The sequence below is a fragment of the Gavia stellata genome, chromosome Z, assembly GCF_030936135.1.
Source record: "Gavia stellata isolate bGavSte3 chromosome Z, bGavSte3.hap2, whole genome shotgun sequence".
NCBI lineage: Eukaryota > Metazoa > Chordata > Aves > Gaviiformes > Gaviidae > Gavia > Gavia stellata.
Genome location: NC_082637.1, coordinates 2,223,072 through 2,248,761, shown reverse-complemented (window position 1 = coordinate 2,248,761; position 25,690 = coordinate 2,223,072). Strand labels below are relative to the sequence as shown.

At 45.5% G+C, this 25,690-nt stretch overlaps 1 protein-coding gene across 1 annotated transcript in view; it reads left to right on the top strand.

Annotated features, from left to right (window-relative positions):
- DCC (DCC netrin 1 receptor) overlaps positions 1-25,690 on the top strand; it is a 362,206-nt gene that overhangs the window by 191,410 nt on the left and 145,106 nt on the right. The window contains exons 8-10 of the mRNA XM_059833384.1: positions 2,087-2,241; positions 19,118-19,266; positions 20,456-20,594. Coding sequence (XP_059689367.1) covers positions 2,087-2,241; positions 19,118-19,266; positions 20,456-20,594 — 443 coding nt within the window. The remainder of the gene's footprint in view (positions 1-2,086; positions 2,242-19,117; positions 19,267-20,455; positions 20,595-25,690) is intronic.

The following is a 25,690-nucleotide window of genomic DNA, read 5'->3' as shown; positions in this document are numbered from 1 at the left end:
AGGAAGTCATTGGGCATATTTTGTTTTCTTTCTTACTGCTTTGGGTTCCTACATCTTAAAGGGTTTATGACAATATCGTAGCTGGTCAGTTGAAATGTTGTTGGCCGTCTGGTCCCCTGCAGTACCGCCGCTTTCAGAGTTGGTCAGTTGGTTACAAATCTATTGGAACTGTTCTCAGTGCAACTGGGTTCCTAATTCTACAGCTTGAAAATAGGAACCAGAGAGACGAGACAAGAGAATAAAATTAGCCAAGTTGGTCAAGCTCAGCTTGCACAATTAGAAAGAGCAAAGGCTCTGCCTGCCAGTATCCTCGTCGGAGAGCAGCAGCTGTGCACAGCTCTGCTTTCGCGTTGCCAAGTGCAGCAGAAAACCTTGCTGCTGGAGTAGAGGTGTTTAAACACCCATTGTCTCTGCTAAGGGATGATTCAACCATTTATCCCCAGGGAACGTTCACCCAGGCTTTGTCCAGTCAATCCCCAGAGGGCCAGAGCGACGGTGGAGCCTGGCGCTTGAGGACAGGGACCGTTCTTTGGTCTGAGAAATTTCGTTTTCAGGAAACGTTCCCCAAAGGAATGATAATCTCCGTTCTCTGAATTGCTCCAATACCTTTTGCAGCCCAGAGAACCGCAGCAGCACTACAGAAAGTTTGACAATTAGTTGATTCAGTCTTAAATGTTTTTTTTTCTGCAGCATGAAATCTACCTTATTGTTGTTGTTAGCTTTTCAGAGGGCTTCCAGTAAAGGAGAGGAGCGAGGCACGCCACCCATGATAAATCAGTTACAAAAGCAATTTTACCTACTTCTGTTTGCAGATTGTCCATGAAATGACTGTGATTTCATCCAATTTAAACCCTGCTTTACTGTTTAGGGATTGTGTTTTTCCCGGATAATCCTGCGTTAATGACTCTAGGTCTGTGCCTTTCTCGACGATCATTTTCTCCCACCCAGCAGCATGAAGCCACAGCTAGGCAGGGCTTTGCTTGAGCCAAGCCAGCACCAGAGTGCAGACACCCCTTTAGCTCTGGGTGCTTAATGGTGCCAGGAAAAATTATATGGCTCTTGCCCCGACGGGAGGATGATGTCCTGCGCTTCTCCCTGGCCAGGGGCTGCCACGTCCCCATGTCTGGGCTGTACCATTGCTCTGGAGACCACCACCGGCCAGTTACCCCAGGACTCGCCACTGGGAGCAGCTGATGGAGGAGCATCCATTGCCGTTTTTGCAGTGGCTCAGTGATAGCAAACTGCTGGCCAAGTTGGGCAGAAATAGAAACCTGGCTGATGCAGGCGATAGGGAGCTGCAGTGTCTGTTGAAATAAATTTGGTGCTGGGCACCGGGCAGGCTCGCTGTCCCTGCCCAGGAAGAGAAGTACCTCCTGCCCCCATGCACCAGTTTCCCAGCAGCCGATGGCCACGTTTGCAGACGTGGGGTGGTGTCCCACCACCTTTCTTCATTAGGAGAAGGCTGCTCCGGAGCTGCCTGGGTGCTTGTCTTGCCAAGGGGGGAGACTCCACAAAAACTGCACAAAAAAATGTAAACTCCACAAATGGGTTTTCATTTTGGAGCTATGAAATGGTAGGTGATAGCCCCATCTTAGAAGAAATTCTGCGTGGTCCCTTTGCCTGTGAAACGGGGCGGGGGGGTGGTTTTGCAGATACAGCTATAGCAGGAGCCCTGACAAGGGCTCGATTTACAGAGCAATCCAAACCCAGTTTTCATTAGCTGGGTGTTTACAGTCCAATATGTATCTCACTTCCTATATCAGAGATGTGTTCCTTTATTGAATAGCCATTTCTTTCCATCAATTTTCCTTTTTTATTGTATTAAGCAAGGCAAAAAACCAATATACTGTATATCTTATGAAGCATTAAAATACAAGTCGTCTTTGTAGCGCTTGCAGCGTTCCCAGTGGGTCCCGTTACTTGAATTAGGCTTTTTAAAGTAAAAATCAAAAAAACCCCTATAAACAAACAAGTCTCAAACTGAAGTTTGATAAGTAATCATACCTTGCAGGCTACCAGCTGCACAAAGAAGTAATGCTTTAAGATCCAAATGCATTTTTAAATTTTTTTTTTTTTTCTTTTTTAGGGAACGGGCAGTCAACACATCTCAATCTGGGACACTTCAGCTTACCGTGGGCAACCTGAAGCCAGAGGAGACCTACACCTTCCGAGTGGTGGCATACAATGAGTGGGGACCAGGAGAGAGCTCGCAGGCCGTCAAGGTCGCCACGCAGCCGGAGCGTGAGTGTGCGCAGGAACGGGGTCTCGGGGCGGGCGGCGGTGACAGCTGTAGCCATGAACAGCAGCTCTGCGGTTCCCATAGCGCGTTGGTTTATGGTTTTCATATAGCTCCTCTTGGAAAACATGGCCCAGTCCTTATGCACAGTAAATAAAACCTTCCCTCAGTTTGTAATATTTCCCCCGTTTTGGTCCTAGCAGCTATTGCAGAGCATCTAGCTGCTCAACCGCAGCACATTGCTATAGTTTGCATCATGACTTTGACGATCACACACATCTTCTACTATGTGACAGCGTACGTGATATCAAAAGCTGTGCTATGGTACTTAAAGAGTTGGGTTTTTACAAGGAAACATGATAAACTTACTGAAAGATACAAAAACTTTCCACTGGAGTAAATATTTTGGCTTCTTCCTGTTTAAAAGCAAATATTTTCTATTAGTTAAGGCTTTAGTGGTAAGTGTGTTTTATAAATATTTGGAGCAAGTGCAACCTTTCAGCAGGCACTTTTCTCCTTCTGTATATCTCATTTTGTTGTAAGTATTTGCACACGTCTGGTCTCCAGAAAGTAGAGAAATTTCTTCTGGTTGAGTTTGTCCTATTGCAGTTTTTCTTGCTTGGAAGGTCCAGGAAAGGCTGTTGCAGAGAGAGGATCGAAACATTGTTTGAGCCCTTCCATGGCAAAATTAATTATTCAGAAGAATTGGCCATAAAAATGGGATGCGTTATCTGGTTCTTAGCACAGAGATGGGTGCTGTGGCTCATACTGATGGGCGCTGGACTGCTTTGTCGAACCGTAGGGGTGATGGTGGGATGCTGAGCTGCTTTTACGCTCTGTCAGTAAGCCCCTGCCAGAATATGCTCACCCTCTGTAATAAGGTGGGAAATCTAACGCTTACAAGCAGCACAGAAACTGTTTTACATCGTCACACATTGCCATGTAGAGAAATTTAACTGGAAGGCAGTATTTGTCTGAAAACCCCTCGTTGTGTGAAGATAACAGCTGTGCTGGAAACCCCTGAAATGTGTTTTCTTGATTCATTGCCGCAGGTGTCTAGTTGCTGGGAGCAGGTAGAGGAGGTGGGAATGGCTCTCCACGGGGGGTGCAGGAGAAGAGGAGCTTGGAAGCAAATCCTGTGATAAGGCGAGCCTCCGGAGGTGGCTGTAGGTGCCTTTTGAACTCTTCCGTTCCTTTTGCAGCTAAGCTGAGCCCCACGAAAGGTGTCTATTAGGGCCAGCGAGAGCATCTGCGACATCCCCTGACCAGGCAAGGATGTTGTGAACAAGGGGAGAATGGATGTTTCAACTTACGTGATTCTGTGATTTTGTGTCTATAGCTTTGTTTATCACGAAATGTGAATTTTACTCCCTGTCATCACTTGCCAAACCCCCAAGAGTAGTGATGTTAGTGAAATATCAGCTGAGACATGTCGCTTTCGGGTTTTCCGGATGGCCTTGCATTTTAGATACCTCTTCAGTTCCTGCTCGGAGATTGCTCTGCCGCTTGTTGCACTTATTTGCAGTTATGCAGCTGCCGTGTGCAGACATAAGCAAGGTTGTATCCCAGCCCTTTTTGGGGAAATAATTCTTGACAGTCACTTTATGAATCTAAACCTTTGAAAGTAAGGCATTAAGTAACTAACCATCAGCATCGTTTATCTATTAATAATTTATCTCTGCTTAGACACGCACGCACAAATGCACATACACACATTTCTGTATATGTTTGTATTTTATATATGTAATATATATATTTACAGAAATAAAATAACATTTCAATCGGGGAAAACTCCTTCCCCCTTGCAAAGCCCCAGTGAAAAGCAGGCACCGCTACCCCCTGCTGTCACTGCCTGAAGCTGCCACGGCGCGGAGTTACCGGCTCTGTTAAACGCACAGACATTTGGAATATCTTTCTTATTTAATAACTTCAAGATTTCTCTAAAGTGTCAGGTTTGAGCGTGGAGAAAAAATATTGCTTTCCATTTTTTCTTTTTGCTTTTTACTGTTGACCAAATTATCTTATCATTTTGAAACAAGTCTCTCTGGTCCTGCGAGGCAGTCAGCCTCTGTGTGGCTGTCTTTTAGAACACGCTGTAACTCTTGTACAATAAATTACATGGCTGCACATAAATTGAATTTCCACATTATTTGAAAATATCAGAAGTATTATGCAATCTGGCATTGTTAAAGAAGAAAAAGCTGATGAAAAAGGACATCTGAAATTCATGTCTGTCAGTGCCCGTTTCTAAAAGTGCATACATTTGCTCAGTAATCAGTTTAAAAGATCAACAGAACAAGTTCCAGCTTTTCAAAATAATCATCCAGAATATATGGGCTGGATTTATATGAAGGTTTTTGTCCCCAGATTAACACACACCCCTTCTTTTTCTCTCTTTTTTTTTTTTAGCAAACTACAAACCCTTTTTCTCTGCCTTTATGGTATATAATTTCACTACAGTATTATCAGTCCGGATTTAAATCCCTGCCTGCTTAAGCCATGTCTAATCTTTTCATACCACATGTGGAGACTTTGTGAGTTATTATTTTGGCTCCTCAAGATGCTGTTAAAGCAGCTTGGTAGTTGAGAATAAAGAAATGCATCTATTCTCGCAAGGAGGATTGAAATTGTCCATCCCGGCTTTGAAAGCAGTTCCCTGCTGTGGGACCAGCTCTCTTCTTTTCACAGTCCTTATGAGTTAAAACCAGTTTCCTAATAAATCTCTGTCTCCATGATGTGTGTATTGTTGGTGAAAGAGAAGATGAATAGGAAGGCATGTTGGTGTGCCCCAAAGAAACTTGACGGCATCACTCCAGCCTCATAAACTTGCCTCTTACCGTCTCCCTTCCAGTGAAATCAATTCACTGTGCACTGACATCTCAACTTCTACCCGAGCATCTCTAAGGGCTTTATAAAGAATAATTAATTCCTGTATCCTTCTGAGGTAGGGAAGTATTATTATACCTACTTAAGAGAAGCCCAGCTGTGTCCCCGTATGTCTACCCCTTCCTGCGCTATGCTGCGAGGAGCAAATCTCTGACCCCCCGAGGTGGAGAGCAGCGGGAAGGAGCTGTGCTCCCCCCCTCAGCATCCTGAAAATGGAAATTCTGAAACAGAAATACAGAGATTTGGGGCAGAGTTATGTAGTGAGCGGGGCATTTTGCAGCAGCTAGAGGATGATCTTACTTGCACGGGGGACTTGTGTGACTTTGGTCACCGAGATCCATGCCTGCCTATATACTTTTGTACTTTTTGTACTTACTTTCAGTTCCCGTTAGAGGCCGGTGCATTTAACCTCAGGAATCGGTCCCTTTTTCATTTCAGAATTTCACATTTTTTGTCATTATGGTGGGAAAGCTTTTATTATTTTAATTTTTTTTACCACTGACTGGATGCACCTAAATTTTCTTGCTAAGACAAATAGCAGCAAAAACTACCATCAATACTGCCTGAAAGTAATTGCACCAGAAGCTATTCAAGTTTTTGGTTTTGGTGGGGTGTGGGTGGTTTTTTCTTTTTTTTGCAACAAGTTTTTCAGTGGAGACAATATTCTTTGAAGTTATTGTACAGGAAATGTTGAAGAGACAAAATTTCAGCTGCAGTCTCTTTTGACATACATTTCTTATACAAATGTCAAAACCGCATAGAAAATTAAAAGGCCAATTAAAATTAATGCAGTGAGATTTCCCATGAAAAAGCAAGGGTAGGCAGGGATGTCTTTAAAGCCCACATAGGTGACAATTTTATCAAGCAGTAATCAGTTCCGTATATGTCGATCTGCACAAATTAAGTTTGCAGCATAAACATGTGCTGGAGTAATTGAATTTTTCTGAGGGCTTGTATCAGGCTCATCCATTTTGGACACTGATGCAGGGATGGTGCCAGATCGTCACCTCTCGGGACTGGCAAGGGTCCCCAGGCAGGGCCGGCCCCGGTCGCTGCCGGATGCCGAGCATTCCAGAGAGCGCTGGTGCTGCCTTTGCTCCCTACTCAGTTTTTTGGGTGCCAGTTTCAGTCACAGTGATGATAACGTTGTCGCTATAAATGATGGTAAATGATCTCATGATAGTCAGGGTCTTGCTGAAATGAGAGCCCTGCAATGAGTTTGGGCAGACACTGCAGGTTATCTGTAAAACCTCCCACCAAAGTGGGCTTGATCAGGCTTTTGGGAACAGGGAGATGAGAATGACCTTTCTCCAGTGCACAATGGCCATGGGTCTGGGTGGGGAAAAAAGCTGAGCTTGTGTTTAAGAAGTTAGGAGGGCTGGAGCCAAGGCTCTGTGGCTTTGGGTAGATCGTTGAAGGCTCTTTGGTTTCTCCATCCCCAGAATGTATAAATAAGCAATGTTGTCAGCAGTTTGGACCAGATGATCTTCCGAGGTCCCTTCCAACCTGGGCTATTCATTGAGTCTATGACTTTTCCTCTCGCCTTCCTCACACCCAGGTACAGGTCTATCCGTGCTGCTTCAACAATATCCTTCGTGGCAGGGATTTCCCTTTCCATCGTGTACTGATGTAACAAAAGTCAGTAATTTTTAACAAACCTGCAGCTAGTCCCATCTAATGAGGGAGCCATGGGCCCCATCAGGAGCCTTCTCTGCTGCAGCCCATCCTGTATCGGCTGTCACAGTGATGAACTGAGGACATGGCGCTCCTGCTCTCCATCTTTCAGTTTACAACAGCGTTACATATATTATTTTAAAGTAAAAAAAAAAAAAGTCTCAGTCTGAGTCTGCACCCTCACCCTGCCAAATTTTGTGTGTGCAAAAAGATCCCCGGAATAACAAATGGTCACTTTGGTTTTGGGCAGTGTTTGTTTTGCAAAGTGCAGGGGTATTTATGTATTTATATATATTTCATGTATTTATCAATCTGTGAAAGAGCTGGGGCAGGCAGAAATGTAAACATCTCCGGTGTGGTGTCTCAGTAGTGAATGTTTCTTGTCATTTGATGAAAGGGTGAAGCAGTACTGAAAAATGTGTTCTATGGAGTCATTAATATGCTCCTCATTTGTGTGTATTCTTCCATAATGGCTCAGTAAAATACACCCTGGGGTAACTTTATGCCATTCTTACATGGTTCTTTAATTTTATGAGTAATTTATGGGTAGCCTTGGCAGGGGGGGTGAGGTTTTCAATTGCTTTAAATTTTAATGAAACGTATCTTCCTTTCTAAAAGTTGAGCAGACATAAAGGAAGAGATGGTGACATCTGTTTTTCTGTCTCTCTTTGATTCCTGCTTTTGGCTTCCCATCCACTTTTTTTTCCCTGGGCTTTTAACATTTTTGGGCTTTTTCCTTTTTTGGGCTTTTTCTTGAGAAAGAAGAGTTGCTTCAGTCTCAGCTCCTGGAAGGTGCTTTCCTTTGCAGAAGGTTGCTGCAGGAGCAGGGGGAGGTCTCGCTCTAGCCCAGTCATCGGGACACTGGTGGTGTCCCCAGCACGGGCCCGGGTAACGCGTCTGCCCTGGCCCTGGTATCCTTGGTGCTCTCTCGTGCAATGGAAAATACGAATCCAGATCCCCTGGACACATCTGTGTTATGAATTTTGTCTTTTCTTGCCTGTGTTGTTATTTTTCTACACGAGGTTTAATTTCAAATAAAGTAGAAATTTATGTTATTTTGTGGGGAATCTGAACCATTTTCCCATGGCAAGTGGTCTGCCCGTTCCCAGCTCCCGCACTCCCCGCCACTTCTGCCATGGCGGGGCTGGGACTGGGGCTGTACGTGCCACGGGGCCGGTCAGGCAGCTTTTGCTTTTTAGCTGTGTTTAAACTGGAGTCAGGGCTGGTTAATAGAGGCTGTTAGCATTGATAATTGAGATTAAAGATCACCTCATGCTGTTTTATTCTTCAGACTCTGGCTAGCTTTTAGTGCCATGGCCTTTTTTTTTTCTTTTTTCTGTTTCTTATTGAATTTCTAGTTTCTTTTGTGGAATAAAATACAGTACCTTAAGACAGATTCAGTGACTCCATCTGCACTTACCTGCTGAATATGTGGTTCCCTGTGCGTCATGGGGAGGCTGATTAAGACTTTTGTAAAGGCTGTTTAAAACAAGGAGATATAAGGAGGGGTCAAATAAGAGAAAAATGAAGATTTATGTCGTACTGCTTCCTAGAGACTTTGGAAAAAAGTTGCAAAGAGGAGGAGAGGGAAAATACTCCGCACATCTTTCTTGAAGCTTAGATCGAGTCTCACCTGCCATGTAAGCAGCAAAAAAAGTGACCAGGTGAGCCAGTGGTCAGTTCTTCCAGTATTTCTGTAAAACCCTCCATGATCAGATTCTTGAAGATACTTACTCAGTTGAAAGACTGAATTGTCTTCATTTCTGAGGGCGTTTCCACTCTGTATCTCACCGCGGTGGTGCCACCCCGTTGCCTTCTTGCCCCAGCTCTGTCCCTCCTGCACCTGTGTGCCTCTGAAGCTGTAAAGGGACCTGATGAAATAATTATTTAATTCTTAGTGAACGATAGTGCTAACTCCAGGGGCTCTCTGGTATTGAAGTTTCCAGCTGGCTCATGCAGTGACACTGAGCAAGGTGTTTCATTCCTGTACATCTTCATCCCTTTGTTTCTAGAATGGGCACAATGGTGAAGACATGCTGGAATCCTAATCCTTTGAAGATGTCATGTAAGCCCTTTTTTTCTTTGAGTTAAGAGGGCAGATTCTGGCTCATTAATAGTGGGAGAAATTGTTACCGCCTTGGTAGACTAAGAGTTAAAGTGAAAACCAAATCAAACCCAGAAAGTAACATTGTTCATTTTCAAATTGTCTTGGGTTCAATTTAAAGTACCACAAATTGCTTGCTGTTCATCATTCATCTTAATTAACTGAAATAATGCAGTCAAAATCTTTTCTTTTGGGGGTTTTGTTTGGTTGATTTTTTTTTTTTTTTTTCCTTCTGACCGGCTCTTCTGCCTCCTTTGAAAAGTGTCAGTCTCATTAGAAAGTTGCATTGCTATATGAAATATTGTAATTAAAAGTGAAATCAAATGACTTTGTCTCCCTTTTATGAAACTTTCTTAAGTCTTGGTGTCCTCTGTTGCACAGAGGAAGAAAGCCAGTACATGAGGAATACATTATATATCAGATGTATGCACTGAATCCTTCCTACTGCCATTGGGAGCAGGTATCTCCATGGCTTCATGCTTAGGGCAGAATTGCTGGTACATTCAACACATGGCAAATCAGTGCCAGGCTCAAGTGTTGTTTTCCTTCTGATTACTGAGATTGTCACTATGCCAGAAAGACTTTCTCTTCTGAGACACATACCCATCTTTTTGGATGAGATACAGAAAAGAAAATTTTAAAAGACCCTTTTGCTTTGGTGAGGTTTGAAAGTGCCTCTGACCCTCGTCATTCCTGAGAGGTTTCAAGATGTTCTTTCAAAGGTCTCTGGAAGTCCCAGCATTGGCCACCGCATCCTTGGTGAGCGTTGTAACAGAAGCAGTAAAAGCAGTTGTGGCTTATTTCCTCATGCTCCAGAGGAGTTGGTCTGAGTGCGATTCTAACAACCTGGTCCCGTGTAAACCCCCTGCTCAGCCGCAGCCCTCGCGCTCGACACGGTCTTGCTGCCTCCATCCCAGAGCCGCCCTGCGATGTGCAGGGGAAACCTCCTCCTCCTCCTCCTCCCGGCTGCTGAGCCGTGGCCGGTCTGACAGACAGCCCTGCTGCACAGCCCGCTGCGGAGAGCTGCCTTTTCTCTGGGGAGGGGGCTTACAGGTATTTCCCAGGGATTTTAAATAGTGTTAAATTAAGTAAATTTTCCTATTGTTTTTAACAGCTCTTCTCATCTCCTCACGATAGTCTCTGCCCATTCTTCATGAACTTAAAATTTACTTGTGAAAGAATAGTGACACTGTATTTTTATTAAAAACGTTTCTCTTGGTGCTTACTTCTTTAAAACTATTTTGTGTTTTTCATTGGCCTTGTGAAAAGCTTACGCTAAAATCAGTGAAAGTATTTTAAAAACTATTTAGAAAAGATATATTTCAGTTTGAAAATGTCTTTACTGGATGTTTCAGCATTACGGAATTATTTTGCTTCATTTTTCTTGCGAAGCAAAAATTGTCACTGTTTGTTCCGAATGCTTTGATGTCTGTGAAGACCATGTTTACCAGAAATAATCTGCTTCAGTGAAAATATTCCAAATGCTCTAAATGAGAAGAGGGATTTTCCATTTCTGAGGTTTGTCTGTGCCGCACACTCCTTCCTTTAGTGCTTCATGGAGGTGGTTGATATGAAGAATTCAGTGCTTGTCACCTAATCATTTCTTTTTATAACTAATAAGCTTCACTGGCTGGAAGTGTGCTGTAATTCTGCTCCAGGTTTGCTGAGATGCAAAGGCACCATTATGCCAAGTAAAATACTTTGCTTTGACTGACTTGCCAAGAAGGAGCAGAAAATTAAAGCCACTTTTATCTGAAAAAGGAAAAATGCAGAACAGATGAGCATATCTTAATCAACTATGCAAATCAAGGCACTGCACCATTTGCATGAAATCTCCATATTTATAGGTCCCTGATGCAAACAGTAGAGCAGAGGCACGGTGGCCCTGCCTGGAGCCCCCTCACCCAGGAGCGGTGTAGGACAGACGGACCACCCTCGGCACCCCTTACCCGGCGTGCAGAGAAGATGGCAGCTTGGGGGTGTGGGCAAGCACTGAGAGGCAGTTGACAATGATGAAGATGTCACCTTGCCAGTACAAAATACCTTGCAGTTGGAAGCTCTTTTGCCTTAGGGTCTGTTTCCTTTGTCCTTATAACCCTCAAGGGAGCGTTTTGATGCCGCAGTCCTCGGGCAGCGTGGCTGTCCGTTCCACCCGCTGCTGGTGAGACCCAGGGCAGCGTCTCACCCGCCAGATTTGGCAGTTAGCTTTGGCGCTGTCCGATCTTTCTCTGGACAAGACCACTGGCGTGTCACTTTGCTGCGATTCATCCAAAAATCTCTGCTAAGCCGCAGACCGCTGGAATGTGTTTGTCTCCCTACGGCTTTCCTAAAACAATGGTGACTGGGGCAGCGGTAATGAGCTGGAAAGGAAATAAACTTCACCGAGGCTGATTTGGGCACCGGGAAGAGACCTGCTCAGTGCCTGCAGCTGATCCAATGCCACCACATTTTACTGAGTGGTGGTACAAAGCTCTTCTCAAACCTTTTGATCCGAAACAAATCTATCTCTATAGAGAGACAGGTTTTATTTGTAGGACAGACGTATCTACAGACCTAAATTGCGATCGAGGCCGTTTGTGCTATGGTTTCTACAAATTTCAAAGGAGGGACCAGCCCTGGGACAGAAGACAGACTCTTGAACCTCTGCAGTTGAGCAAGGGAGCTGCGCTCCAGCCTGCTTTTCCTCGGAAGGGCCAAGTCCTTTAAACAATTCAGGTAGGTCCGTTGGCCCCTTCCCTATCGGTTGTCTCTGTGGGATATCTGAGCCCAACGCTTTGTCACAGAGGTGTTTGATTAACCGCCCCGCTCAGCTCCCATCAGGGACCTGGGTGCTGCCATCACCAGTTCTGCCTTACTGGGGGTTAGCAGGATACGAGAGGCTCAGCCTTAATTGCCCTGGTCTTCTGCGGGAGCAGTAGCACAGCAGCGTAAGAAGGTCGAAGAGAAGACGTCCCGACAAACGGGCTGCTGCCGAGCATTTCTAAAATAGCTTTGGATGTAGGAATTGAAATTCTGTCTCAGTTCCGTTTGACACGCATACGTCTTTGTTTTATCTGGACCTTTCTTCCTACCCCAGAAATCTTGCGATATAAATAGGTAAGATAAAGAATGGGTAGGAGATATATTATTATGCCATTTTATGGGAAGGAAATTGAAGCACAAAAGCATTAAATTATTTATCCAAGCTCCCTCTGAAAGTCTGAGCCAGAGCCAGGATTGCTGTAACCTATCTTTCTGTGCACTGTTTCTCAAAATGAGAGGTTGAATTCCTGTCCCTATTGAAGTCAATAGGAGTTGCTTTTTACTTCTGCGGATGCTATCATTTCACGTAAGTGCGCAGCAGGGCCTCCAGCCGTTGCAAATGCTCTTCCATTTAGAAGGGGTTTCCTTCCATTTTTCAGACCTCAGGCAAACGTGGGGCATGTTTGGACATTCCAGGTTGGACTCGATGATCTTACAGGTCTTTTCCAACCGTACTGATTCTGTGATTCTGTGACACTCAGAAGCAGACGGATTTTGTACCAAAAGCTTGGTTTTGAGATGAATTTATTTCACTGACTGCAGACTGTTCCTTCGTTGATGACATTATTTTAGTGTTCATGTTTGCACCACATATTTGCTTTCAAATACCTTATTGACATTAGTGAAATCTTAATAAATTTGGATTCACAGAGAGATTTTCTCCCCAGTGCAAACTGTTACAATAGACTACTTCTTCCTCCATCCGCAGTCTCGTGGCTTTCCTGCCACAGGTACAGCCCATCAGAATCTTGTAATAATAATAGTAGGAAACCATTTAAAATGTTGTTCTCTTTCTGAGTTCAGTAGCAGGGCTACCAGGTTGGTTACAGCGGTTCGATTCCTAGAACTGCGCTCTGTGATGTGTGCTGAAACGTTTGAAAGTCAGGCAAAGTAAGTATGGGAGTGGAAATGCTGGTACTGAAGATACTTTTTAAAAATTTCTTTATTAATTAGGAGCCTGTATGGGTATTGAGCTGCTTCTGCGGCCACTGTTTTACACATTTCTGGCCAAGGTTTCATTTGGCAAGAAGATAACACCGTACGCTCACCTGCCTCTTGTTCCAGACTTTCTAGAATTTGTATTGTGCCCCACCAGCACATTTGGGGTCTCTGGTGATGCTCAGGTCCCCCAGGCTTGCTGTCCTGACCTCGAGGCCTGGAGCTTCTGCCCCTCCAAAAGTGGGAGGGTGGAGAAGGATGTGTTTCCAAACCTCCTTCGGTAAAGGGAGGTCCGAGGAGGCACTTCCCTTCGCTGCAGGGTTCAGAGCTGAGCCACCTCCATCACATCACTTGGTGGTACCGTCCCTGGTCCCGTGTTCCTTAGCAAATCGAAGAACATTAGCTTCACGTGTCCATCTGTGGTGCGCAGCTGGGCACCACGTGAAGAGTTCAAGGGCAAACTAATGAAAACCAGAAGACTCTGTGAAAATACAAATGACAGCTACTTCCAAAAGCTGACTCCAACGCCAGCTCTTGCGGATACCCCTGGAGGCGTCCGGGGCAGTCCTGCCAAACAACTGTCATGTCTTCAGAGCGTGTCCGGCGCGGGGAAGCAGGTTTTGCTGTGCTAATAATTACACTGCCTGCAGCCTCTCTGAAGTTGCATCTTTTTGTGCAGCATGGCACCGGATTTTAATGAAATATCGTTAAAGCTGTTAACTACAGAGAAAGAAGGGGGGGGGGCTGGGAATCAAAGACGCAATCAAAATGTGCACTCTATTATCAATAACTGCAAGTGGCTTCATAAATGTTTTATGTTTGAAATGTTTTCAGTGCAGATCAGCACAGAACCAGCTGTTTAAACGAAAAGTGAAATGTAATAACAAGAACATTTTAATCATTGCATCTCATTATAGAGAAGAATGAATCACTAGGAAAAATGTTTTTAAAAAGCAGCTTTCATGACAGAGATGGCTAGCCTGACACAGAGCTGGAGACCAAGGAAGCTTAACTCAAATTTAACAGGCATATTCCCTTAAAAAAAATTGAGTTGGGGTGAGTGGTTTTGTTTTCCTTGTAAGAGCATGGTGGTGGTGGTGGTATATGCTCAGTAGTATGTGCTCTCTCCTGGGAAGGTTTAATGCAAAGGTTTAATGCTCTTTTCCACCTGAAAGGATTCGGAGCATGAACGCCTTGAATGGTGTGCTCGGCGCAGGAGCATCATGGCCATTAGGCAGGAGGTTGGTTTGGACTATGGGCAGCAGAAGTCAAGACCCCTGGGACCAGAAGGAGAGAGAAAAGAAGTAGGACCGTGATCCTTTCACCTCGTATTTGGGCATTCAACTTCAAGGTGGCCTTTAGGACTCCGCTTTCTTGTCCAAAGGCTGCCGTGCGTAATTCTGTGTCAATACACCTTAGAGCCCAAGGCTGGAGCCCATCAATAGCTCTGAAAGAAGGTCAGTGTCTTGTGATAGAGCTTTAAGCAACGGTCTTGGGGTAACTAACTCTTTACGTGCCAGAGCTGTGCTCAGGGAGTTCAGGTGCTTCTCTCCCTGGTCTCTAGTGGGGCTTAGGTATGAGCCGGATGTCTGCCAGCGCAGGCAAGGTGGCCCAGGGTGCAGAAGGCAGAGCTTCAGAAACTTATAAAAATGTCACATTTGAGAGAGATATTTAGCATGCTTAGGCAGTTGCCAAGCAATTTTTGACGTAGTTGCCTACATTCCTATTTTAGGTGCTTATATCTTTCTTATATCTTATTAACTATTATTATCAAAATTTTAAGTGAACAATAGCAAAGAGGAAATCTCTGTGCAAGAACAGCGAAGACTCATGAGAGTAGAAATTGTGTTCCTGCAGGTTTCGAGGAGCAGTTGACTACGCGGACATCTGGTTTTACGCAACTGAAAATGAGCAGGGTCAATACCAGAGTCTCTCAGTAAGGAAATGCTTTCATTGGCATACAGAGATGCCAGCCTTTTCTGCTGCTATAATAAATTAAACTTTGCAGCATTACTAGAGGTTTTAAAGCTTTCATACCCGTAAGTGGCCAGGTTGCCCCAGCAGCTATTGCCCACCTCAAGCTGTGAAGCCCTCATGCTGAGCTCCTCCGGCTCTGCTGACCCCAAAGTCAAGCTGCATTGACTCAACTTGTGCTCTTGTGTCATTTCTCCTGCCAGAGGCTCCCAGCTTACCCCTGTGTGTGGTGTATCAGCAGCCAGGACAGGACACAGACGTGCAGCGCTCCTGCTCTGTAAGGTGGAGGGAGGGAACGAGTTACGGATGTTCTCTGGAGGCACTTCACCTCTTGCCAACTGCACGTGACCTCTTTGGGTTTATATGGACTGCTGGCAGGAGGTTAGCTCCAAAACCACCCCATGCAACGCTACAGGCTTGGGGATGAGTGGCTGGAAAGCTCCCCCACAGAAAAGGACCTGGGGGTGCTGGTTGACAGCCGGCTGAATATGAGCCAGCAGTGTGCCCAGGTGGCCAAGAAGGCCAACAGCATCCTGGCCTGTATCAGAAATGGTGTGGCAGCAGGAGTAGGGAGGTGATCGTGCCCCTGTACTCGGCGCTGGTGAGGCCGCACCTCGAATGCTGTGTTCAGTTTTGGGCCCCTCACTCCAAGAAGGACATTGAGGTGCTGGAGCGTGTCCAGAGAAGGGCGACGGAGCTGGTGAGGGGTCTGGAGCACAAGTCTGATGAGGAGCGGCTGAGGGAGCTGGGGTTGTTCAGTCTGGAGAAGAGGAGGCTGAGGGGAGACCTCATCGCTCTCTACAACTGCCTGAAAGGGGGTTGTGGGGAGGTGGGTGTTGGTCTCTTCTCCCAAGTGACAAGTGATAGGACTAGAGGAAATGGCCTCAAGTTGCGCCAGGGGAGGTTCAGACTGGATATTAGGAAAAATTTCTTCCCTGAGAGGGTGGTGAAGCATTGGAACAGGCTGCCCAGGGAGGTGGTGGAGTCACCATCCCTGGAGGTGTTCAAGGAACGTGTGGACGTGGCACTGCGGGACATGGTTTAGTGGGCATGGTGGGGTTGGGTTGATGGTTGGACTTGATGATCTTACAGGTCTTTTCCAACCTTAGTGATTCTGTGATATAGTCTGTAAGATCTGAGAACTGCTGGAAGATTAAAAGCAAGACATACCATTTACGTAGAAGACAGCCCTCTTTGCTGGGGCCAGCTCAGATTAGAAACACGACAGTCCTGCTCCGCAATGAATATGTTAGGAACACAGGTACTTATTTCTGCAATAATCTATACCTAAAATCAAGGTGTGCATCAGGTGCCTATGGTAAGTATCATCTTTCAGCCCCAGGAACTTTTGGGGCAGCGCGAGGCACATTCTTACAGTGCAGCGTGGACACAGCTATTCACCCCAGTAATACAAGGTCAGCCGCACGGACAGCTAACGTTAGCAATAACAGAAAGGCAGTTAATGCATATTTCTAAAATCAACATTGCGAAAAAAAAAAAAAGAGTAAAGCATTCAACCATTTCTGGCTTTGGACGTGATTGCCTTTACTGCTACTGAATAGGAGTAATTCCAGCAATTAACCCCAAAACTGGCAGTTGTGAAAGGTGCATCAAACTCTTTGCAAGCAGTCGTTGTAGCTTGTATTTACGAAACAGTCTGAGGCGCTGAACTGATCTTTTATGGGAGTGGAAGGGCATTCTTAGAGGAACGGTGATTTTTGGAATATATTGAAGCATTATGTGGAGCCCATGATAAAATAAAACGGATCAGCATCTGCCAGCCCTCTTTCCTTTATCCTTTTTTCTTAGAGAAAGGGCGCTGTTAGTTGTAAAAGACTTGACTTCAGAAGAAACCTGATTTAATGTCTTGTTTTAATGGAATGTAAAGCAGTTCTAGGGCCTTTCTGCTGTTTAGAAAAAGAATTTAGAAAAAGATTTAAAACTTAATGCCAATTTTCACCAGATTATTATTTGACAGAACGGATCAGGAGAGATTATTAAATGCTTTGTGTGTGCTGAAAATACTGAGACCTTAAGCACATTAGAGTGCCTGTCAGAAATATTGAAATAGAATGAAAAGGAAAGCTGAGCGAAGGAAATAAAAACATTTTAAATGTATCTACGCTGCATCTAAACATGAAATTACCTGTAATCAAAGGCTATCCGTATTTTGTTGATGATGTCTCTGGGCACCTTTCTCTGATGCCCAGCTCTGTCATCCCTGTTCTGCGGGAGAGGGATGGATCCCGGGAGCACAGGGTCAGGCACTGCTCAGCTGTCGCTGCTCGCCCCACACTTACAGATTTACAAGAGAGAGCTATTAGTGTGAAACTGCCTCATAATGGGGATGTAACTTTGAGGAAAGCCGATTCTAGGAGCTGTAATTCTGTTATCTGTCGGTTGCACAATAGCTTGTGAGTTTGTTTTATGCTGCAGCACGCTCCCTATTGAAAGTAAAAAGGTACTACTTAGTGCTGAAGATTTTCAGAAATAACCTTCTGCTTGACCTTTATGTTTTTGCCACAATTATAATTCTTTTTTTTTTTCCAGTTTTGCTCGAGTTCAAGGTGAAGGCACAGATAAGCTATAGATAGCCTCATCTCCAAACATTGGTTGTTGCTGGGGTTAGGTCCAGGAGAGACGTGCAGGGGGTGATTTTCTGACACTGCTGGTAGTTATAGGAGTTTATGAAGCTTTTTTAGCTCTTCTGTTTTAATAAGTGATATAAGCTGACGTCCAAAAGCGTGATGTAGTTGATGTGTGATAATTTGCATTCAGGGTGAAATTGGAGCACTTTAAGCTAGCCCCTATAACAAAAGGTGACCTAGTATGGTTTCTTTAACAATTATAAGGGATTGTTTTGTCTTGTCGTTTGAGGAGGAGTTGTGTGCTTCTTCACCCACCAGCATGATCTGGTGTCAAGGCAATCTAAATTTTGCATTTCAAATGATCGCTACTTAAGGCTAAACCTATTGCAAACTGCTGTATTTTCAGAACTAATCAAACCAAGTAACTCTTTCAAGGGTGGGATATTTTAACACTTTTGTTGTCATTATTTGGTTTACAAGATGAGCTTGTTACAGCCCTGCAATTTCCATTAGTGCTGGGTACCGTGCAAACACGGGAATATTATTTAAGAGCAGAACTGGGGCTACATATTCATATTGGAGCTTATACACTACTGAGGCCTAACTTTTAAGGGCAAATTAGGGTTTGCAGATGATGAGAGGTCTCCGGTCCAGCCCCTTCTCGAAGGAGATCAGCCCAGTCACCCAGAGCTTTATGTGAGGAGCTGTATGATGTCTTCCAACCAAATCCATCGCCTTGCTCCGTGCTACCAGGTTTCTGCGGCTTTGCAGGAGCACTCTCGTGCCACTGCTAAACGGGGGGATACCAGCCTATAGCCCAGTCTTTGTGGGCTCCCTCGTTCATTAGAGCGTGCCAAGGACTGCCCTTAATGCTTCATCTCAGCCGTCATCTGTCATCCCTCAGGCAGCTAAAATAGAGTGGGTAATGCATAAAGGAGTTTAAATAGATAGCATAAACAGGTATGTGTGCACAATATGTGCAAATGCTGTAAGGAGAAGCTAACAGAGGGATTTTGAAGGCTAATTGCTTGCTAAAAGAAACCAAAGCCTGCTGCGGTGCACCAAATCAATTTATAATTTAATAGCATCAAGCTGGTACATACAGAGCTGGGACAGAAACACACACAACTAAGCGGTGTCTCATTGGAAAGCAGCTTTAAGCTCACAGTTAGTGTGTTTGTGAGATGACTTTGGTTGTGTCAGGTGGTGTGTTGGTGTTTGCCCTGTGGCTTTTTCTAATGGCTCCTCTAATGGCAGTCCTCTGCTCGGAACTGGTCTTGGATCTGATCAGGTTTGCCTGTCTCTGATTTCCTACTACCGCAAGGTGAATGCATCTATTGCGTGCATTAGATATTTGTGCTAATTATTTCCCAGAAATTCAATTTTAAGATGAGGTCCATCATCTGAGCCAAAGGCACAGAAGATGTGGCCTTGATGGAACAACCCTTTTTAGTATTTCATGTATTCACGGTGCTAAATCTGCACAGTCTTTCTGCAGTGTATTTTCCATGGGTTTGTCATCCCTATCGTATTTTGCCTGGGGTTTCTGAAGCGTACAGTGCTGAAGCAGTGCCATTGCAGACATCCCTTGGATGTGTGTGCTGGGCTGGGTAGTGTCCCCGCCTCGGGGACCCAGGTGCAGTGGCGGGCGATGTGGGATCGGGAGTTTCATGCTGTCCTGTCCTTTCTGTGCAGTGCAAGTTCCCGGGCCGGTGGAAAACCTGCGGGCTGTGTCTACCTCACCTACCTCGATTCTCGTCTCCTGGGATCCCCCTGCCTATGCAAATGGTCCCGTTCAAGGCTACAGGCTCTTCTGTACGGAGACGGCGACTGGAAGAGAGCAGGTGAGCGATGACCGTAGTGGCTCTGCTCTCCCTGTGAAAAAGGGGATATTTGGTGTAGGCATCTGCAGGTCTTCAGGGTGCTGTAAAAGTGAGACGTTTTACAGATTAATCCTCCGGGTTAGGTAAATGTTGCACAGACTGGTGATAAAAGAGCAAATCAAGCAAAATAAATTTCCACCCGTGTAAAAGGGGTTCAGGAGGTAGAAGAGGCAGCCTATTATATATTAACCATTCCTTAGCTTTACACTGAAATTTCGGAGTAACACCAAAGAGCATTTAAAGACCCTTTAGACTCCTCCTTTACATCGTGCAAAACCATCAATGTGTTAATGGCAGTTTGTACATGTGATCTTTGTAAAAATATATATTTTTAATTGCTTCTTTGTAAGTTCTTTCAAGTAGGAGGGTAAAGTAATGCAAATCCAGGCTAGAAATGACGCATTTTCTCTCCAGACTGACAGATGCTGTGCACTTAATTGCACTAACTCTGCCATGAGCACATGCTTTCAAGTGGCAAACAAGCAACCTTACTTTCTGCAGGTTGCAAACTGCTCAGACAGTTCCCGCTGGCCATTTAATAACCAGTATTTGATAGGAGTGCAGCACTAGCAGTGGAGGTGAGCTCTGGGGGTAGAGTATGGCCTGAATAGTTTTTTTAGCAAAGAATAGGGCAGGGAAGAAAATGGGGACTTCTTTCTTCTGACCTGATAGCACATGATAATCACAGGCATCAGCAGTCTTGCGGCAGGTGCCTCAGTAGTCTTATGGGAACTTTTGTACCATCCCCATTTTTTCTGTGCTTGCTTTATCTTACGTCTTTTATTTCTCCAAAATTCCCCTTTGATTCTTTGCCTTTTTCTTCTTTCTCTACCGCATACCTGGGGAGTGGCAGCAATTGGCTTAACCAAAAAACAAATGCCCTTTTCTCCTGCCCCCCAAGTAACTAAACGCAACTTCGAGGCGCTGAAATCCCCTCCGTTCCGAAGCCATGGGCAGGGCTGCAGACAAGTGCCGAGAACCGAGCTGTTACAAGCCACTCTGTTACAAATTGCCTTTTATATCAACTTAAATAAGGATTTCGCTCTACTTCTCAAAGAGTGAAAAGCTCGCCTCTAATCCACCCGTCCCTCGGCACGGCTGTGGCGCTGGCTGTCACGTTTTCCCTTGATTTATCGTCTCTGTGTGCTAGAACGTGGAGGTGGATGGGCTCTCCTACCGGCTGGAGGGGCTGAAGAAGTTCACTGAGTACACCCTGCGCTTCCTCGCCTACAACCGCTACGGCCCCGGCGTCTCCACCGAGGATGTGACGGTCACCACACTTTCGGATGGTGAGTGGGGATGGAGGGGCCATGGGGTGGGCAGGTTGCGTCTGTCAGTTGCGATCATAGAATCGTTTAGGTTGGAAAAGACCTTTAAGATCCTTGAGTCCAACTGTAAACCTAACACTGCTAAGTCCACCACTAAACCATGTCCCTAAGCGCCACATCTACACGTCCCTAAGCACCATCATGCCTTTTAACTGCCTCCAGGGGTGGTGACTCAACCCTGGCAGCACCGGAACGAGGAGGCTATTGAATGTTCAGGACAGAAATCTGGTTCAGTACCTGCCTGCAGCGGTACCCTCTGAGCTGGTGTTTGTCTCCAAGGATAATTGGTTTGGTTCATTATTCCTATGTCTAATGATAAGGATAGTCTACTTCTCTCTTCATTTTCTCTTTAACTTAGGCACAGGTGTATCCCTTCAGCTTTTCAACAGACACAATTTTGTTACAGCTGCATTTGAAGAGCCAGCTGCCTGGGTTTTCCCTGTGCTTTAAACACAAGGGTAGCAAATGTGCCAGGGCTTCCATCTCCGCTTGTCACAGCGGCTGCTCCGTCATCCCTCCCCGAGCTTGCGCCATGCTCCTGTGGCTCGCAGGCTCCAGGCGAGAAATTGCATTTTATTTTGCATTCGGAAGCACTTAGTTGTGTCCGATACCACAAAACTTCCGCACACCCGACTCCTCTTGAAGTCGCTGAGCCTGATCCCCACACCTGGCTAAAACAGGAATAACTTCATTGGAGTCATTTGGGCTACAAAAGTGTAAAAACCATAAAAATGAAGGAAAAATTCTTTCAGCGAGTTTGGTGAGAGCTCATAAAGCAGAGGCCAGACCAGAGACAGGCTCCAGAGGCTTAAGGGATGTGCCACCTCCTGACTGAGCCCCACAGCCAGAGGGGGTTTTTCCATACCAACGTTTTATTTAAAAATGACATAAGAGGTGTCAACTAAGCTTTTAGAGTGAGATTTATAAACAGTTAATTTTCATTCTGACAAAAATTCGGACAACTTCTTTTTCAGTCATGCTAATAAAGCAAGGTACGGGAGCTCGGGTGGCTATGGCCTGGGTCTGGATCACTAATTTAAGGTCATTTTCATGGGAAAAAAATGTTTACTTTTACATGAGAGTATAAAATCAGGGAGTAGGCAAGAAACATGTTGCCATGGGCTTCAACTAGGTATGTTCAACTAGCTGGGTTTTTCTCCCCTCAGAAATGTAGCAGATAACCTGTGCTAATGAGCACGTTCGGAAACAGGACCCAGCACGCACCTCAGTTGCATAGAAACTTCGCTGTTGTTCCTTTTCATGCTGTAGATTGATGCTAGAGAAAAAAAATGATTGGAGAACCAGGGTGACTGAGACTTACCCCTTTATATTTGCAAATATTTATCTAATTTTGTTACAAAGTTGGTAACTCTCCCTTGTTATTCCACCCAAAACAGCTGAAAATTTGTATGAGGTTAAGAATGGCAATTTTCTGTCTGGTAACCCAGTTGCTTTGGAATGCTACACCTCGTCAACTACAAATATCAATTTCTGGGCAGCGTTAGGAGGAGCTGTATAGATCCTGGAGCAAATCAGCAGGGCGGGGGTATCACGCACTGGAGAAGCTCTTGTATTCATTTAGCACATCTACAGCACAGAGCACTTCTGCAGGTGTCCCTGGTCAGGCGTGGGGTGGTGACATCCCCTGCGGAAGCGATGCTCCTGCATCACAGCCGCCCGCTCTCGGTGGAGCTGCTGCCACCCTGAATTACCTGTGGTCTGCAGGTCCCCCCAGCTCTCCCTGACCTCTGGAGGAGCAGCGGTGGAGAAAGCACGGTCTGAAACTGGGGGGCTTCAGCCGGGCGGTGAGGCTGCGGGGCGTCAGGAGGAGCAGTGCTTTCATTTTAAAAAGGCTGAGCCAGTCTGCCCTAAGTTTAATTCTGGAATAAACAGGCACCTCGATGAAGGGCACTGGAGGAGAGCTGTTAAGAGCCTCTAAAGCGGACCTCTCAAAGAGCGATGTGGAGGGCGCCGGGAGTGTGGGGAACCCCGAGCGAGGGAGCTGGTGAACCCCAGCGCTGTTTTAATCTGCTTTATTCTGGGCTGCATCTTCAGTGGGATTCATCCACGAGACCCCCAGCTTGGTTGGCACTGTAATTTTGTGTTTGACACCTCTGCAATATTTTTTCAAGTGCTACTTACGTCTACCCAGCAAATTCAGTTTTCCCTTGTAATACAGGCTAGATCTTGGCAGAATAAATTACTTCACACTTATAATTATAAAAACAAAAGGAAAACAAGTGAAAATGAATATTTTGCATAATGTATGTAGATTTAATTCACGCTGTGAAGTGTAGAACTGCGGCCCTGTACTCCACTTTGGTTTAAAATGTCACCGTAAGTGAGAAAGGGAAAGATTGTTATTCATGAGTCTGAAAATTAGCCTCTGCAAGTGTTTCAAACGCTTCACCTGTCTGCGGACAAAAATCATTGCTAACGTTAAGGTTTGCCTGAGACTATTCCAGAAAACAGGAGTGTGCTTAAGTGCCCTTGTTCCGGGAATCTGGAAAAAGATGGTATTTATTTTTCTCTTCATTTAAGCAAAAGGCTGTTGGGTAAAGAAGTCAGTTGGCTGCAGTCTTCCCAGCCTTCTTCTGTTTTTTTGGAGCAGGTGTAAAAGAAGAGAAAATCCTTTTAGGATAACTTTTCATCCTCCTTATTCTGGGTCTGCCTGAAACCACTTTGGTCTCTTGCACGAAGAAGAGCAGCAAAGGGCAGCAGCGAGAGCCTGCCTTTGGCCGAGCCTGGGCGAAGGCGGTGGCGGTCCTAGCTGTCCCAGGAAGGAAAGGAGGGAATGGAGAGCGCAATTCTGCAGCACCAATACTTTCTGCAGTTTCCTCTTTTATGGTACCATGTGGAGACCTTTCCTAGGGTTAAGGTCACTTCTGCTGGAAGGATGCACAATAAAACAGCAAGAAATAACTCCTGCAGGGGCGAGCTAACAGCCTACCTAGAGAAGGGACAAAGAGGTTTTATCCGCCCTGTTTTATAGGTGAGAGATAAAGGAAGGATAAAGCCTGTAGTTGCTCGCATACACACCTGGGTTTTGGGCAGGCCTCGTTCCTGCATCCGCTGCCACCACCCTCCCCGCGGAGGAGAGCAGCTCCCCAGGCTGCTCCGCTACATTTTTTGGATTGCAACCCATCCTCCAGCTTCAATTGAGATTTAGCACCTTCATCAGTCAGCGACCACTGCTGTCGGAGGGACAGGACCTGGCCACCTTTCCCGGCTCCTGCCCGATGCTCTTCCATAGCGAGGATCATCTTGCTGGTCATGACCGGCTCCCTTTGGTCTTTGCTTTACATTGTCTTCACATCTCAGTCCATGCAGTCTCTGGCAGTTTTTCTCATCCGTAGCCAAACCCGGAGGGCAGCCCCCAGGCAAGGAGCTGGGATGCTCTGGAAGGGCAGCGACTCCCGTGCTGCTTTTCTGAAAGCTAGTTTGAAACAGAAGTAAATGTCAAAAATGGGAGGAAAGTCCTGAAGATTGGTCTGTCTTTCCTTTCCTCTTGTAAAAATGACAGGATCATTTTTAAGTCTGCCTTCCTCTTGAGAGTGTGCGTGCTTGAGCAGGTTATTTTTTCCATGCCAATCCTTTCCTGCATAGCATACAATAGGGTACATAGTTGCACCAAAAAAAAGCCTGTACTATTAGTTCCTGCGGGTCTGTAGGCAGAAATTCTCCATGAATCTCTGGGATGTAATCTATAGCCTGAGAAACGCACCCCAAACGAAGGAAATTAGTGTGGCATCTCCAGCTGCAGGAGCTGCAGACCTCAGACAGCATTTACCAGATCAAGGAACATACTGTATCTTTAATGCTTAATTTTCAGTTTAAAATACAGCTCAGATAATATTTGGCCAAGCTGCCTGCCATTTCAGAAATGCTTTGAGCTATCATGCTCATGAATTTATCAAAATGCATTTAATCCCAGCAATTGGCAGACAGTCTTATTTCATGCTTCCTGAGTACTTGATTTAAATATAATTTATATCCATAATTATAATATGAATGCCTTTTTTTTTTAAGTAAAAATTGAAGATTGAAGTTTAGATTGACACAGGAGACAGCCTATGTAGTTTTTCAGACATCGGTAGCCATCCTAGTGTTTGCAGGAGAGCTGAGAGCAGGGCGAGGAGGAACGGGCTGCGAGGGCACCTATGTGAGCGTGAGCAGAGCCTGTCGCTCGGAGCCACAAGCGTGGATTTTCCGGAGGTGAATGGTGCTGTGGCTGTGACCCTGCTGGGGACCAAGTCCCTTATTGTATCGTCCTGGTGGCCCAACCTCTCCATACAGTGAATTTCCCCCAAATTATCCAATCCATCTTTATCTGTTTGGAAGAAGTACTGGACCATCTCCCTCCTTCTCATCTTCCCCTGCAAGAATTCCGCAGGAGTTTCCTGATGCAAAACGTTTTTTGGTGTGAGTGTCAGCCCTGAAACCTGCCGGGGAAAGGCGCGGGCAGTAACGAAGCATCCATGGGAAGGTTTGGTGGCTGGAGTTCGTGCTGGCGCCAGCAAGGCTTGGTTACCTGGCGTACATGTTTCTGTCTTTATTGGGTCGGGGACCTGGATCTGGCCCTCTTGCCTCCTGCCTCGCTGTCCCTGGTTAGTGCCTCTCCCAGAGCAGCAGCCTGGGGAACCCGGCTGCTCTCTGTGCAGCAGGGAAATACTCGGGGGGCTTGCTCAGCTGTCTCCTTCCTTCTGGACCGTTCTGCTGTACAACTAAAGAACAACAAACAAACAGCGAAACCACAAAGGACATGGATTCCTCTGATGGGCAACTGAAAATGTATGTAATTTTTTTTTTTAATTTCACCAGATAGAAAAGAGAAAAAAAACCCAACAACAAACCTGAGTGCCTTGCCATATGAACCTTTTTCCCATCAATAAGTCTCCATCAGTGAGGCTCATCTCACCTACCTGTAGACAGCAGGTCCAAGGCGGGCAGCAAGGCTCCTGTGGTATATTCAAGGTTCTTCCACCGCTGAGTCACCCCATGACGAGACAAAGGGGACGAGTTGTCCCTGGATGTGTCTGTCTCTGTGGTTGCTTATT